General features: G+C 46.8%; 1 protein-coding gene across 1 annotated transcript; it reads left to right on the forward strand.

The window, feature by feature from the left end:
* The first annotated feature begins 3,431 nt into the window (after positions 1-3,431).
* On the forward strand, positions 3,432-14,667 carry DDO (D-aspartate oxidase). Its single transcript, XM_050315887.1, has 5 exons — positions 3,432-3,548; positions 8,756-8,963; positions 9,161-9,269; positions 10,067-10,243; positions 12,753-14,667. Exons 2-5 carry the CDS (start codon positions 8,792-8,794, stop codon positions 13,318-13,320), a joined length of 1,026 nt encoding a protein of 341 aa, XP_050171844.1. The 5' UTR covers positions 3,432-3,548; positions 8,756-8,791; the 3' UTR covers positions 13,321-14,667.
* The last annotated feature ends 2,106 nt before the right edge of the window (positions 14,668-16,773 follow it).

Below are 16,773 nucleotides of genomic sequence, written 5' to 3' on the forward strand. Positions count from 1 at the left end.
ATGGGTATGAATTATCAGAAAAGAAAGTAGGTGACTACAGAAATGACAGAACAATGTACATGTAACCACCTGATGTTCAGTGGATGTGAAGATTAACTGTAGCTTCCTCATGCAGGCATTGGAGTGGGCAGACAGTGCCAGGAAAATAAGAATGGCAGCAATTTATAGCCCTATTCCTCATTATTTGGCCCCTTAGACCTTCTCAGGAGCCTATTTATTCTTCACTTCCCATAAATCACAGAATCATAGAATTAACTGGGTTGGAAGAGACCTCTGAGATCATCAAGTCCAACCCTTGATCCAGCCCCACTGTGATTACTAGATCATGGCACTCCTCTAACTGGTGCAAATAACTTTCTAGGTTTATTTTATTAATCTTATGTTTTCTGATCAAGTTACACCCACCACTTTGCTTCACCATTTGTGTTTTGAAGGCTTAATATGTCCTTGCTAGGTGATTTATGTTCCTCCCTGAAAGTAACAGTAATGAATGGTTCAAATAGTTGTTTGCTAAAGTTGAGAAATTTGAATCATCTCTGATACACTGATTTCAAGAGCACTGAGCTCAATCAAGCTGAGAAAAATCAAGCCTAAAAAGTATACACCTCAAAAGGGGAAATACCTTTTTTTAATATAACTGGCATATAAAAAGTGATTGCAGAGAGGTTTGTGCACAAAACAAGCTCTTTCAAAGAAATTAATAACTTAGGTTTATCAGTAATCATAAGTTATGGGAAATATCTCATTTAGTGACAAACCAACTCTTCTCTCTCTGAATTCCTGTCTAGCACACAGGCATAGATACTGCTCAGGTGTTTGTTGCACATGAGTAGGATCCCTCTATGGAGTGCTCACAGGCATTTAAGTTATTAACATTGCCTCATAATGTGGAGATGAACAGACTTGCACAGGAATAAGAAAAACACAACATCAAGGGGTGATTCCTGCAAAAATTCTCTCCACAGTGGTGAGATTAAAAAGAAGTTTTGACTGAGGTGATCATGAACCAAATGTAGCAAAAGAACCAGGGATTAATGGGCAATCTCTCAGTAAATATTTTCACAAAGCTTTTCAAAAGGAATGTCAGTACTGCTGGTTTCTTCCTCATATTGAGAGAACTTCTCCAGAAGTAAGTAAATAACGGGCAAACAGCAAAACAAGGCACAGCTTAAACTCTTTGCTGAAATGGTAACTTGCCGTGGACACTGATGCTTGACTTGATCTTTGAACTGGTTAAAGAAGTGGCACATAAATGATCCTTGTCATTCACCAGATTAGAAGCAGGTCAACACTTCTGTTTTCAGAGAGGTCGTTTCTGCTTATCGTTATGGCTCTATTCAGGAGAGTACACAAAGCAAAGGGAAGCGAAGGTAAAGGGAAACACTTCTTCAGCACTGCTTGAGCTGGAATTCCACTGCTGGTCACGGTTCAGAAAGAGCTCCAAGTACAATTAGGGCTGTGTTTGTTCTATGCCAGAAGGCTGGTGCTCTCTTCCTGAGTGCCCAAATCATGATTTGCACGAAGGATACAATAGCCACTCACATACAATACAATCAGAGTTTGTCAGGAGCATTCTCAAACTATAAATAGGTGAATGTTGCACTTGGAATACTATTTAGCCAATTATTTGTTAGTTCAAAAGGACACACTTTGCACAATAGACAGAATAATACATACACAAACATCCAGGGGATCTTTAGCAATTGGGCTGTTACACAGATCTTCTTGTCTGTTCTTGTCCTTTTTCCCATCTTTCCCATCAACATCTGTAGCAAAAAACTTCTCGTATCTTGAAGGCCTCAATACAGAATGGCTGATCTTCAGTTTATCAGGGCTCTGGGAATTAGAGGCTCTATATTGTGCTGTTCATTTCAGAGAAGTGCAGAGGTAAGAAAATCAATGGCAGCACTAAAGAGTTGAAATTGTTTCCCTCTATAGATGCCTGCATGGATAAATAAGCATTTGTGGTAGGAAGTCACACATCTAGATTACACAGAACAAAGCTTTTTCCTGATCCTAAAATATGTTGTACTTCATTTATGGGCGCTTTTGCAAAACACAGTGTGTTCATCTTTCCAAAATACTTTAGGCCAAAGAAGATTCTTGTTATGTAATAACATTACAATAAGATTTGGTATCCCAAACCAGCTTGAATTTCCTGCATCTCTTTCTCAGGAAAAGATACATCAGGAATTCTGTGAAATATTCAGCCTTGTACAAACATCTGTCACAGAACATTTCAATCCAAATCATTCAAATCCGGCGAAATTATAAGCAATAACCAATAAGCAGTAGAATCTCAGAAGAAGTAGTAGCACGCAGTTTTAATATTAGCTGGCACTATGACCTCCGTTTATATTTGAGGGAAATTTCCATATGTGAAAGGATCCTCTCCAAAGTTACTGCAGATATCCTGCAATGACTTAGAATAGTGTTCATTTTACAATCAGTGCACCAAGCCTATCAACAATTTCATTTCTAAACAAGTAAACTTCTGTTCCTCTGCTGCTTTCCCTCTCTTAATCCCCTATTTTCATAACACTCAGAAAAATCAAGCTATACTATAATTTGGGGGAATTATGCCTGCGCATGTGTAATACATCATGGCTTTAGTTTTAACATTTAAGTACACAGCTAGACTGGGAGGAGAGAACAGTTCGCCCTATTTTGTGCACACTGTTGCTGTACATAGAGATACCCTTCGGATATCTGCTGGCCTGTATTTAAATGGCTACGAAGAAAAGGCACCTGCTTGGAAGATCCATGGCAAAATCCGTTCGGCGGGGCTAAAGAGGAGTGGTTGGCAAAGACTGTCCTGCTGAGCACGTTCAGGGAAGAATGCTCAGCCTGTCAAACATTAGCCAAAATGTCCTGCCAACCGCAAATGTCCTGCCAACGGCAAATGCCCTGGAGGCGATAAACCGGGGTATATGGTATACAGTTTCATCGTAGCGACCCTGCAGAGAGGGCTGTTTTATGACAAAGTTGTGTTTTTCCGCTGAAAACAGCCCTGCCTGGCTGTGCTCATTAGGGGGTTGCGGTTTGGCAGGGACTCGCCCCTCGCCGACCTGCGATGGCTGGAGTTCCCCTCCCGACCCGCTCGCACGATTGCTCAAGCGCTGTGGCAACCCTAAGGCAGCTTCAGAAGCGCTCCAGAACATAACTGCCTGTGAGGGAGGAAAAAAGGACAATGCATTCCCTGCAGCACAGCGGGTCCCGCTGAGCCTCCTCTGGAGCGCGCTGGGGAAATATCCAAGGGGGAAAGTTCTGGCAGGCGGCGGAGGGCCCGGCCCCGGCAGGGCCAACGCGCGGCCGCCGGGCGCTCCGGGCGCGCCGCCAGCGCCGGGGGAGGCCTCTGCCCGGGCACAAACAGCTCCTTCATCGGCGGCGGGGCGCGGAGCCCGGCCCGGGGGCGCCCCGGGGCAGGGGGGGCAGCGGCAGCCCCCGCGCCTCCCCCGGCAAGGCGCTCCGGCCGCTCCCGCACGCGTCCCCGCGCTGCCCGGGAGGGCGGCTCTTCCAGGCAGGATCGGGGGCCTCCTCCTCGCCAGGTATCGCCTGCTCTCCCCGCTTGGGTTGTTTTCAGACTGTACTTCCAGCCGAAGAGGGAAATGCTGGATGCCGGAGCCCTCCTGCTGCCGAGGGCCGGAGAAGCGCCCGCAGGGACTGGGCGCTGCCCCCGGCGGTTCCCGCGGGCCCATCCCAGCTCCCGGAGCCGGGGCCGGGAGGGCTCAGCACACACACCGGAGAGGGAGGGGAGAACCGCAGGGCTTGGCTGGGGTGCAGATCCGGGATCGCAGCTTCTCCCTGTTTCCCCCGTCCCCGCAAAGAGAGGCGACGGGCTCGGCAGCCCGCGCCCCCGGGTGAGAGGGGACCGCAGAGCTCTCCGGTTTGGGAGGGAAGCAAGAGCAGCGCTCGGCGTGTAGGTGCTGCTGGTGAAGGCGACTTGCAGATAGCCGAGGCGGCGGTATAACCTAGCATTCCTTAGGAGATGTTTCTCGTGCAGGGCGAGTTGAGGCCTCCCTAGTCGGCCCGGGGTCCCCTGTGACACCTGCTTTCTGACAGTGGGCCCTTGTTTGCTGGAGAGAGAGCATCCTCGCCTTCCTCCTGCGTCACTTTCCGAATGTAAATCTCACAGAGCAGCCCAAATGGCAGAAAAGGGACTAGGTCAGAGTCAAAAGGACAAAATCAGTACTTCTTCCTCCTCAGCAAACGCCCAAGAATGGATCATGAGCACCATGTTTTTGCCTGGCAAAAACCCTCTGTGGGCTCATCTGAAGGGAACCAACACCAAGGGGTGCTTGTAAACTGGGGAAGTGAATAAACAAAAGTGATCAGCAAAAAAAAAAAGGAAGGGAAAAAGTGCTCCATGGCAGGCACTGACAGGGACAGTGGGTACAGCTGCCCTGGTGGGTGAGGAGCCCCTCCAGCAGTTCAGAAAGGCTGGAGCCTTTGCTTCCTGGTACCACTTCAAGCAATTCAAAAAAGTATGTCAGTACTTAATTACGGTGAGAGTTAGTTTAAAAAAACCCACAGAACTTATATATAGCAGGTTTTGGGTTTTTTCAGTTACTTCCTGTTCCATTTTCTGGTCAACAGTTCAGCTGGGCTTTTTCCACTGTTTATTTGGGCGTGTAAATATGCTTATTTTGGTAGGCCAGATGGGTTGCGACACAAGCTCGGAGTGGGCAGCCTGCTATGTCTGCAGGCTGCAGCTGCAGCTGGCAGTGGCTGTGCATGCTTGTGTGCGTGTGTGTGTATGCTGGAGACCGGTATATTTATCCATATTGATCATGTTATCCACTGCTTGGGTGACATTACAGATGAAGGTTTGTGGCACTTAGTGATGACATACAGCTATAGGAGGCAAGAAAGAATAAGGACCCCCTTGCATCACATAAGGCTGGCTTTGTCTCCTGTTGCCTGAGTTGGGAGATGAAGCCACATCACAAAATATCTCAGTATTTTTAAAAATAATTCATTCTGGCTTGGGAGAAGCAGGAGAGTGGCAGGGGCATGAAACCCACATCAGGCAGCTGGTGTCCTCATTGCTGGGGAATCACAGCTCCAGGTGACTCTCTCTGGCTTCTGTCCTATTCTTCTGACATTAAGAAGGGACAGAGAGCTAAAGAGTACCTGACACCATGTGCCTCCTTCCCCAGCAGTTACTGCAACTGATATGCCTTTTAAAGGCTGATTTTTGCAAAACCCTCAGTAAAGGCCTGTCTGACAGGACAAGAAGTGTCCCTTGGCTGGGACTATGCTGGGTTCCCACATCAGCATAAAGTAGTTTCTCCTCCTGTGCCCCCTGCCCATGAAGATACAGGCAAGCTGTGCTGCCAGGGCAGAGCCATAGCTGAGCCTTGCACTCATAGCATGGTCAATGGTTCTGCAGAGCCCGAGCTGCACTTGCTGATGCAAGCTGTGTATAGCTCTGCTTTGCACCCAGTTAATTTTTGGCACATTAGCACATGAAGGCTTGATGCACTCCTGAACTACAGCAGTAAGTCCTAGAAAAACACTGCATTTAACGGGTGTGTCGTGGCCTTCTGAGGTGTTCCTGTAGACTCTGGCACTGTCAGCAGCCCCTTCCTGCCCTCACTGGATTTTGCAACATTGGGATCAGTTGATATTGAACCGTCTCATCTGCAAAAATCCTATCCAAACTGGGAGGACTTCTGAAACTTGAGCCTCCACCAAGCCACAGCTCCTCTTTCTTCCCTGGGGACAGGGAGGTCAGTCCAGAAATTCAATCTCCATCAAGATCCAAGGGCTTCAGCAAAGGAGAGTTGTGAGGGACAACTGAGAGCACATCTCTGGCAGATGCATAATGTACCCACCAGGGCAGCTGAAAAAGAAGGACTGTGCATGTCCATGGGCTGCTGGGAGGCTCACTGGGTGTGCTGAGAGCCACACGCTACTTCCACAGTTGCCAGTGCTGAGCAAGAAGGTTTGTTAATAAAAAATGTGTTTAAATACCTTTACCAGAACCAATTTTCCTAAGTAATTACAGAATTATTATTCCCCCTCTCCCCCTTTCTTGTTACTAATATTCTTCATTTCTCTTCTCCTTCTCCTTCCCCCAGCAATTTTCCAGATTGAGTTTCTGGGTGTCAGCTGTGCAGGCCAGCAGTTGTGGTTCAGGGTCCATTTGCCCACTGACACTGTATCCTCTTTCCCTTCTGTGTGAGCACTTCTATAGTCAGCTTGTGAAAGAAGATGTGATAATTAATATGAAGAAACTTAAGCGTTACCCTGAGAGGAAGAAGATGGGTTGTAACAACCCTTGGCTGTGATGCAGAAGGAATGCAATGACAAGCAACACTGCCTGTTCCTCTCCTTACCTAGTAGAGACATCAAATTTTAAATAGTAAAACCTCAGGGGTAAGTGAGAAGCTGTGTGAAAAGTTATGAGCAGGGATCTCATAAATAAACCTGACCTATGATAATCCCACACAGTCTGTCTTGCCTAAATTTATATCAAATATGCCAAAAGCCCCAGGAAGATGGGAAATCAGCCCATCATTATAACTGCAAGCACTGGTTTCCAGAAAAGATTTGCAGAAAGCAATTAGTGAGGCTGGATTTCTAGTCAGTGATAAGCAAGTCCCATAGGAGAAAGCAGAATCATAAGGGCACAAAACCAAAGGTCCATCTCACTCAGCATCCTCTCCAAGAGTGAATATTGATAGATAATATGCTCCAGGAAAAAAAAAAAGAGCCACAGGCAAAGGAGATTATTCCCCTACATCCTGGTTGATGGCAAGCTGGATATGAGTCAGCAGTGCCCTGGCAGCCAGGAGGGGCAACTGTGTCCTGGGGAGCATCAGGCAAAGCATCGCCAGCTGGTCAAGGGAGGGGATTGTCCCGCTCTGCTCTGCATTGGCGCGGCCTCACCTTGAATATTGTGTGCAGTACTGGGCAGTGCAATGTGAGAAAGACATTAAGCTATTAGAGAGAGTGCAAAGGAGGGCAACAAAGATGATGAAGGGCCTTGAGGGGAAGCTGTATGAGGAGCAGCTGAGGGCACTTGTCTGTTCAGCCTGGAGAAGAGCAGACTGAGGAGAGACCTCATTGCAGTTACAGCTTCCTTGTGAGGGGAAGAGGAGAAGCAGGCACCTATCTCTGTGGTGACCAGTGACAAGACCCAAGGGAATGGCCTGAAGTTGTGTCAAGGGAGGTTTAGGTTGGATATTAGAAAAAGGTTCTTCACTCAGAGGGTAGTTGGGCACTGAAACAGGCTCCCCAGAGAAGTGGTCACAGCACCAAACTTGACATTTGGATGATACTCTCAGGCACATGGTGTGACTCTTGGGAATGGTTCTGGGTGGGGCTAAGAGTTGGACTCGATGATCCATATGGGTCCCTTGCAATTCAGCATATTCTGTGATTCTATGATTCTGTGATCCCTGCTCAGCTTTTGACAGTAACCCCTTGACGGGGTGCCTGAGCCAGCAGGTGTACCCCAGCTCACCTGGTTCAAAGCTGGTAAAGGATTTATCACCTCTGAGGTTGCCCAGTCTCTCTCTCTTGGGCACATTTAGTCCTGGCTTCTGGGAGTTTTCAGAGCACACTGAGCTGTATGGTTCAGTTCTACTTTGTGCCTTCGCCAGTGTGAAAACTATGAACCAGCTGTGGCTAGGTACACAGGCTGGCATCTCGCTGGGATGGGAAGCCAGGTGATTGCCAAGCTAGGAGCTGTGCACCACTCACTGCTCCAAAACTTGGACAGGACAAGGGAAAATAGAAATGCTGCACCTCCTGGAGTAGCAATCAGCAGTCAAAAATTCTGAGGAGTGGAGTGGAGTAGAGCTGCTCCAGGGCATAAAGCAACTTATAAAGCAAGGCAGAGAGAGGCAAATATACAGGCCCTTAAGGCAGCGAGACTGGCTGGCTCCTGGGGACCACTGTGTGTTGCTGAGAGAGCATGGCAACCTTGGATGCCCACAGATCTGTCCAAAGTAGTGGGCCATGCTGGCAGGTACAAGGGCCAAGAATGGATTTGGAGACCTCCAGTCACTAGGGGCACAAAATCCCACATAACACAGGTAGCTTCTCTTCCCGTACTTTTCCTTCCAAGGCACCATGGCCCAAACAGTTTTTGGATGTGGGCATGTAAACAGTCAGGCTGTACCATGTGAAAATATGCATTGTGTTTAAAATTCCTGTTTTCTAGGACAGAGCTAAGCAGGTAACACAGTGCTTGGAGGCTGAACAAGAGCCTTGCACTCCCCCAGGAGCAGGAGAACTAAGATGAATGTTAAGGAAAAGCATCTCCCACAATGGCTGGACCCTTTGCTTGGTGTAATCAATTTGCCTCCTGTGTGATTTGCTTCTGCTGCCCAGGCAGCAACAGCTCTCATTTCTGGAGATCCAACAACATTTTTCCTTATAGTGCCAAAAAGCCAGTTTCTCTAGGGCTCCATAACTTTTGCACATTACATGATTGAAAACTCAACTTGGATTTTATTAAAAAAACCTTGCCACAAACCGGTCAAAACACCAATGGTGTTTGTACAGATCTCTCTCTTGCCGTTTGCTCCTGTGCTGAGGATGAAGTACTTTTCAAAAATCTGTCATTGTATCACAGGTTGATGATTTTTTTAATCCTCACCTTAGCCTTGGTTGTGTGCAGCAGTTAGCCTTCAATTAGTTGCTCCGGGGGGCTTATGTTACATCTTGTGTGGGTATTTCATAGCCTGACGAGGGTGTGCGGCCTGGATAATAGTGACATGTGATATATTGTTTCCAAATGCAGGTAGGTTTCTTTGTCCTCTGCCTCTGTATCCTGGAGATGGCAGCACCCAAGGTCGCAGTGGTCGGCGCGGGAGTCATCGGCCTGTCCACAGCACTGTGCATTGTGGAGACTTGTCCCAGCTGCTCTGTGACAGTCCTTTCAGACCAGTTCAGCCCCAACACAACGAGTGATGTCGCTGCTGGGATGCTCATTCCTCACACGTACCCAGGTTCGTGCAGTTCACCATGGCATTGCCTATGGCACCCTGAGCAGCCATGTGTCCGGGTGTGCGGCGATGCACAGAGCCTCAGGAAGAAAAGTGCCTTGAACTGTGTTCCCTGCCTGTCCCATATCCTTGACACTCATTTGTACACTTCTGTTCTTTGCATTACTCCTCTCTGCATGTTTGGTTTCATTCACACGCAGGCACACCGATTCACGTGCAGAAGCAATGGTTCAAAGAGACTTTCACTTACCTTTTTGCCATCAGCAACTCAGCCGAGGCGTCAGAGGCTGGCATTTATCTGGTCTCTGGGTAAGAACGACCCCCGGGGCAGCCTTTGCTATGTTTGTGCTGTGTTCTGGAGCAGTCAGAGAGGTTTTCCTTGCTGTAGTTCAGCTGTATTCCCTTCATGAACTAGCTTTTGTGACCGTATTCCCAAGAAACTGCGTTGCAACTGTTCAGATATGATGTATTTTTAGGCAAAATTCATGCATAGGTGTGCACAGATAAACCATTCAAGAATGACCAGCACCAATTATATTTCAATAACTGATGTTTTCCTCACTATCATCCACCAGTTGCTTGCATCTGGGGTGCTCTTCATAGAAATAGGACTGGAGGATCTTCCAGCTTCAGTAACTAGGCACAGGGATGCAGTTGGGGGGGTGTGTGTTGGGGGTGTTTTATGCTGCCTATTACGTACACAGAAATTCACCTCTTGGGAGTATTGAGACTGGGCACTCTAGCTTTATGGGTACCCAAAGAACCATGAGCAGGTGTGCAAATGGCCCTACCAGGTCCATGCAGGTGTCTGCAGTTGTGGCAGGGACACTGTACGTGGGGACTCTGTACATACACTATTGCTGGAAGAGCTCTCTGCAGTTTATTTACCCCAGTGTCACCCTGAAGCTCAACTCTGCCTAATTACCTCGGCAGGTATTGCAGTAGCAGGCAGCAGTGTTTCCCTGTTGCTGTTAACCTTGCAGAGCTGTACCAATGAGCAGAAGCAAGTTCCTCAGCTCCTGGGTTTGTGCTAAGATTGATGTGACACATAACATGGCAGAGCACTAGCAGTGAAGTTTTCTAGGTTTTTCTCTCTGTCCTTTTAGGTGGCAGGTCTTTAAAAGCACTCCCAAGGAAGAGTTACCTTTCTGGTCAGATGCTGTCCTAGGATTTCGACCAATGTCCGAAGCAGAACTCCAGAAGTTCCCACAGTACCGATTTGGTCAAGCCTTTACAACACTGAAATGTGACTCTCCACTCTACCTGCTGTGGCTGGAGAAAAGGTGGGTTTTGCTGCAGGCTGGGCACGTGGAGAGAAACTCAGGCAGAGGGACTGGGGGCAAGACGAGGTCTCCTTGAGAACCTTAGGTTTGAACAAAACTGGGAAAACGCTGTTTGCCACTGGGGAAAATGCAACAAGCTCTTCCTTAGGAAGAAGCACAGGAAATAAATACCCAATTTTTCAAAAATGTGAAAGGCCCCATTTATGCAATGTCTGCTTTCTCCCAGCGTGTCTGTACAGTAGGGCTTGGAGTGTGAGCAACCCTGGACAAAGGACCAACCTAACCACGGAGGCCATGCTTGGCCAGCTAGACCTTGAAGGTACATCAAGAACCTGCTTTGTCCTAAGAAAATGTTTGGGTGCTCCTCATTTGTCAAACTTCCCAAATAATATCACTCTGTTTTTGAAGATACATCCAGCCCCTGAGAGAATAGGCATGTCCAGGAAGGTGTATTATCTGTGAAGACTTTGCACTTAAGAAGTGGCTGGACCAATTAATCTCAAATTTAGTCAACAGTTGGAGTAATTTCTTAATCCAGTCAGGTGAAAAAAAATGTTAAATGAGTATCATCTTGTAACAAACCTGAAAATTTTTGCCTGCATAAGATGGGTGATGCACTCACTCTGAGGAGTTGTGGCTTCAGAGTTCATGCCTGGATTGACAGCAAAGTTAGAAGATTTGCTAATTTCCAAATTTCTAAGTTTCCCAAAAATACTTGGATTTTGGAGAACGGTAGGAGAGATAGGATGCAGATCTAAAAGGGCTTTGACGCCTGGGATGTGTATTTAATCCGTGTAAGTACCTCTAAAGTGAGCAAATAGCTGTCTCTGATTGAGAGAAAGCGATAGGCTGCAAACTGATTTGAGGTTAAGTAAAGAGGTGTGCACTGACACCAAGGTACAAATTGCCAGCCAGCTCAGCTGGTTACTTGGATGCCTTTCATCACACTGCAAAACGTGAAAAAAGCATTTCTTGTTCCAGCAGCCAGCCAGGCTGGGAGTACTCCCAGGGCACCAGTGAGGTCTATGCCGTCTACTTGGTACATGTTCTCTGTCATGTTTCATTGCCTAACACAAGCAATCTCTGCTGCAGGACAACTAAGTTGTACAACCCATTTAGTAGCTGCCGTGAGATTTCTGCCCTCTCCTCATTCCTGCTGTAGTCTTCTTATTTCTCAAAGGATATAGTCTAATGAGAGGATGAAGCTCTTTTTCTTTCTCTTCTCTCTGGTGATGAGAAGCGAGAGCATATTAAACATGTAACTAATTCTCAAATCCCTGGTGACCTGAGCAGTATTTATAGACTATTCTCTTGGCAATCCATGAGGAAAATTGTTTTTGTGCCCACCTGGCTGGTCCAAAAATAGACTTCAGGACTTTTTTTCCTGCTTGCTCGCCTGAATTCTGGAGTTTTCAGAAGTTGTTTTTTTTATTGGTGGTTTTTTAATGGCATGATGACAATGAGTTCCAATTACAACACGTAGGAGCTCTCCCAGCAAGTCACCCAGCCAGAGCTGCTGCATGAGACCGCCCCTGTTCTTCCTGATCAGCTTCAATGTCCTACTGCACCAGGCCTCAGAGCATCCTCTATGCCCTGGATCCTTCTCTCACTCACTGCTTTGTGGGAAACCATTGCCTTTATAGTGAGGTTGATGACTTTGCCAGCTGCTGGAATATTGCAAAGGACAGGATTTCCCATCATTATCACAGACCTGTCTCCTGACTTGCTCATGCTAAACCCCCCAGTAAAAACTCCCAGCAACTGAAGCCAGCTGACAGCATGCAGTGACTCCATCTCATGCCAGTGATTTTCCACAGGGAAGAGCTGCAAGCTTAGGCAAGTTTAGGGGAGGATTTGGCTTGAAATTGATCTTAAAAATGAACGTCAAGAAGAAGTGACTTTTGCTGAAGAGCAGACATGGACGTGTACTGCTCTGAGCTGTCCTGGGTGACTCCTGGCTGCTACTCTAGAAGGCTGTGTGTTCCCTGGGGGTCCCATGCCACATCTGCCCAGCCTGCATGGATATCTTAGGGCCTGACTGTGTGGCTCAGGAGGGGTGTTGGGAATGAATGTGATGGCATGTAACAGGCATATCAGAAGGGGTGTAGTATGATAGCTCTGTCACCAGCAGGAGTAAGTTGGTAAATAAATCTGTCGGTTTTCTGCTTGCTTGAGCTGTTAAAGCTTGATACTGTTACAGAAATAAATCAATGAGACCATGAGGACCTGACTGTCTGCCTAGGGTCTTCTGCCAGACCCTTTGCTTGATCGACTTGCTGTATCTTTTCCAGCCCAACCAAGCTAAAAAATAGCTTTGATGAGATCAAATCAGACAAATGACAAACAGAACCCCCATGGCACTTTCTTTACATTTTTTATCCCATCTGTTGTTTGGGTTTGATCCTTATGTAAAGGCAAATGCAATCTATCTCATTTACTTAATGTTCATAATAATTACATTAGGGTTTTGAGGTTTCTTTCCTGTCTCACTTCTGGAGTCTTTTTGCAGGTTGAAAGCAACTGGTGTCCAGATGTACAAGAGAAAAGTTTCAGACCTGTGGGAGCTGCACAGTGACTATGACATCATTGTCAACTGCGCAGGCATTGGAGCCCACCAGCTGGTGGGGGACAAGAAACTCTTCCCTGTCAGGGGACAAGTACTCAAGGTTTATGCTCCTTGGGTGAAAAACTTCATCCGGGACGGGGATGGCTTAACTTACATCTACCCAGGGATACACAGGGTAACCCTGGGGGGAACTAGGGAAAAGGAGAGCTGGAGTCTCTCCCCTGACCCTGGCACTACCAAAGACATCTTTGACAGATGCTGCTCCCTTGAGCCCTCACTGCGGGAAGCTCAGGATATCAAAGTGAAGGTGGGCCTGAGGCCATCCAGGCAGTGTGTGAGACTGCAGAGGGAGGTTTTGAGCCAAGGAGGAGTTAAGCTCCTAGTGGTCCACAACTATGGGCATGGGGCAGGTGGCTTTTCGGTACACAGGGGCACAGCCAAAGAGGCTGCTCGCCTGGTGGGAGAGTGCATTGCTGCCCTGCAAGGCTCTTCATCAGGGGCCAAGTTGTGAGTCTCAGAGGCTCCTTTTCCATTTACAGCAGGCTAGTGTTACATCTCCCAGTAGCAGCTTGGACTTTTACTCCATTATGGAATAAAAGGAAAGAAACTAAGTCAACAACTTGTGAAATTGCAGATATTCAGTGGTATCTCACCTGGTTTCCAGCTGCTACCTCGGAAAGGCGTGGTGGGTTGCTCCAAGTATTGGTCCAGCTGTTTGTCTCCTCTGTGTGACATCCTCTGCCCTAGGCCTTTGTTCTAGCCTCATGTTAAGAAGAAGAAATACTCTTCACGTAACAGGGATCACATCGCTGCAGGATAATACAAATAACCTCAATTTAGCACTTTTGCATCTGCATCTAAAGAGTGTCAGATGCGATAGGTTCAGATTCAGTAAAAATCAATTCTCTCCTTTTGTGCCAAATCTAATCTAGTATTGCCCTTGCTCCTGCCATCTTGCTAACAAATTTTATCATTGACCATATAATTTACAAGGAAAAGAAAACCCCCTACAGTGCTGCATTACAGCAGTCCAGGTCAGCTCTTACAGAAAGCAATGTTAGGTCATTGTCTGCCACAGAGATTTTAAGACAGGTTTTTGATAGTGATCACTGCATTTGCTCATATTACACCTCAGAGAACTTAGTTTCTGCTAACATTGCCCTATAGGAACTACAGTTCTGTGCATCTTTTCTCACACTTGTTTGCAAGTTTGTTTTTTTTCCTCCAAGCCCCTCAGATTTTGCTCTGACAGATGATTTCCCCCCATCCCGCATAGCAACACTGACTTGGCCTGTATTCCACAGAAGAGGATTTTTCAGAGTGGGCTTGGGAATGAAAGCATCTCTTTTCTACTTCACATCAATACTGTCTGCATTCCTTGCAACAGCTGATATGAATAAATTGGAGAGAAACCAACAAGGATTCTAACACCAGGATCGGTTTCATAAAAGAGAAGAACCATTTAAGACTAGATAAACCCTCTAAAGACAAATTTGTCTGTAAATTTGAGCAAGTTCCTCTGTGAGCAAGCTCCTCTGCTGTAAGAAAGCTGAGTCACCAGAGACCAGACCATCTCACTCCGTGGCAGAGGCCGAGCTGGGCTTTACACTCCCCTTGGCAATTCAAGCTCTTTGATGTGGCTGAAGATAATCACTCCACAAAACTGGATCTTACTATCAAAGTACAATTCTGATTGTTAGGGATTAAACCACTCATTAGATCTTAAATGTCTCATTTAAGAGTGTCATCCACTTTTGTCTATTATTTAGTCGTTAGAGTTACAAAAACTATTCAAAATCCTTCAAGAATTTACATTATGAAAATGAACTGATAAATAAAGTTCTAATAATGGAGCAAAGGTCACTTCTGTAGTGTTTCCTTTCGTAAATAAGGGATTTTCTTTCATTTGGGATGGCCTGACATGGCCAAGAAAGGCCACGTTCAGTCATGGCTGCCAACTTCTGCTGTTCTCACTGGGGATGAGGACAGTTATCCTTTGCAAAGGACAGCTGTCAGAAGAAACATCACCAAATTAAGTTATAGGTCAATAAGCGCCTGGACCAGCCTAAGCCAGTCCTGCCTTCAGCAGCCTTGCCCTCTTTTTCTCATCTCTGAAGGCTAATTTTGAATTCCCCCCTCTGTCCCCCCCTCATTTGTCCTTTCCAGTGGTATGAGAGGGCAGAGCTGCTGCTTTTGGCAGCAGTGTTGGTGTAGGGCTTGTCAAACTGCAGCTTGTCCTCAGCTAACACAGAACATAAAAATACATGGAAAAAGAACATGAGAAAGGGCTATTTTTTCTTAAATCTTTATTTTAATCTTAAAAAATAGCGAACAGTGTAGCTTATCCTGGAGCAAGAAACACTACTGATGCTAATAGGGTGATTATAGCCCCATGAGAAAATAAAGCTGTGGTTGTGCACTTATGCTCTGCAGAGCGATGGGATTTCTTCTAATTTACTTCTAAAAGTTGTCTGGTTGATTAAAAACATCAGAACTGTTTCAGCTGCACCCATCAGTCTGGTGTCCTAGCTCTGGCCATGGCCAGCACAGGGGGCGGCCACTTCTAGCCTAGGGTCTTCCTCAGCTGAGGGGTAGCTTCAAGTTTTAGATGATTCATCTTCCACACATTTGTCGACTTGCTTCTAAAGCCATGTGTGGTGCTTCTGTAATCCCCAACATCTTGTGAAAACAGGTGCTGTAAGGAGACACGCTTCTTTGCCCAGGAGCAGAACTCCTTGTCTTTATCTTTGTCTTGAACCTGAAAACACCTTTTGATGCCCCTTTCTTGCATCATGTGAGGGGTGGTGACTAGTTATTCTCCATGATCCTTCTTGAATTTATAAAGCTCCACCACACTCCCTCTCAGACTCTTCTTTTCCACCTTGAAGAATCTTGGTTTACATAATACATAATTACATAGTAACTGCTACCCCCATAAAATCATCCTATATCTGCCCATCTTTATACCTTTCCTCAGTCTAACATACCCTTTTGGAGACTGAGGGACCAGAACTGCACACTGTACTCCTGGTAGGGTATGAACTTTGTATTTAATTGGTGACATCAATTAGGATATAAGCTCTTCAAGGATAGGCAGGGAAGACAAGGAGGGGGTGTTGCCCTCTATGTCAGTGAGCAGCTGCAATGCAGGGGGCTTCACCTGGGGATGGGTCAAGATCTGACCAGTAGGTTGTGCATCAAGATCACAGGTAGAGCAGGGACACATGACATTATACTGGGGGTCTGCTACAGGTCACTTATAACACTCATTTGTGACACCCGACTAAGAAGACCAAGAGGTTCAGCCCTTTATGGACTGATAGGAGTGGCCTCATGTTCCCCTCATGAGCCCTGATCCTCATGGGGGACTTCAGCCTCCTTGATATTGGTTGGAGGGACAGCACAGCAGGAGATAACCAATCCAGGAGGTTCCTGGAGTGCACTGATGACAACTTCCTTCTCCAAGTGACAGAGCAGCCAACAAGGAGAGGTGCTATGATGGACCTTGTTCTCAACAAGGCCAGGGGGTGGTGTCCCAAGTGAAGATGCCCTTCAGGGGTCAGTACTGGGGCTGGTGCTGTTTAACATCTTTGTCAGCAACATGGACAGTGCACCCTTAGCAAGTTTGCCAATGACACCAAGCTATGTGGTAAGGTTGACAGGCTGGAGGGAAGGGATGCCATCCAGAGGGACCTGGACAGGCTGGAGACGTGGGACTGTGCAAACCTCATGAAGTTTAACAAGGCCAAGTGCAAGGTGCTGCACCTGGGTTGAAGCAATCCCAAGCATTTACTGCCTGGCTAATGGATATGTGGATGAGCACTGACCATACCACTATCCCTCTAAGATGCCATTGGTGACTTCTCTCCACTGTGAAGAATGGATGATTTACCCTTACCTTGTCTCTATCCTGTATGCAGTTGCTGACTCATGAGAGGATCTTCCCTCTTACTCCGTGCCAGAT

The sequence above is a fragment of the Myiozetetes cayanensis genome, unplaced genomic scaffold (genome assembly GCF_022539395.1).
Source record: "Myiozetetes cayanensis isolate MyiCay16 unplaced genomic scaffold, myiCay2020 scf2-11, whole genome shotgun sequence".
Classification (NCBI taxonomy): domain Eukaryota; kingdom Metazoa; phylum Chordata; class Aves; order Passeriformes; family Tyrannidae; genus Myiozetetes; species Myiozetetes cayanensis.

Coding starts and splice junctions, on each gene's coding strand:
- DDO (XM_050315887.1), top strand. CDS start 8,792: ATGGCAGCACCCAAGGTCGCAGTGGTCGGCGCGGGAGTCATCGGCCTG. Junction 9,270..10,066: donor GGCATTTATCTGGTCTCTGG/GTAAGAACGACC, acceptor CTGTCCTTTTAG/GTGGCAGGTCTTTAAAAGCA. Junction 10,244..12,752: donor CTGCTGTGGCTGGAGAAAAG/GTGGGTTTTGCT, acceptor GTCTTTTTGCAG/GTTGAAAGCAACTGGTGTCC.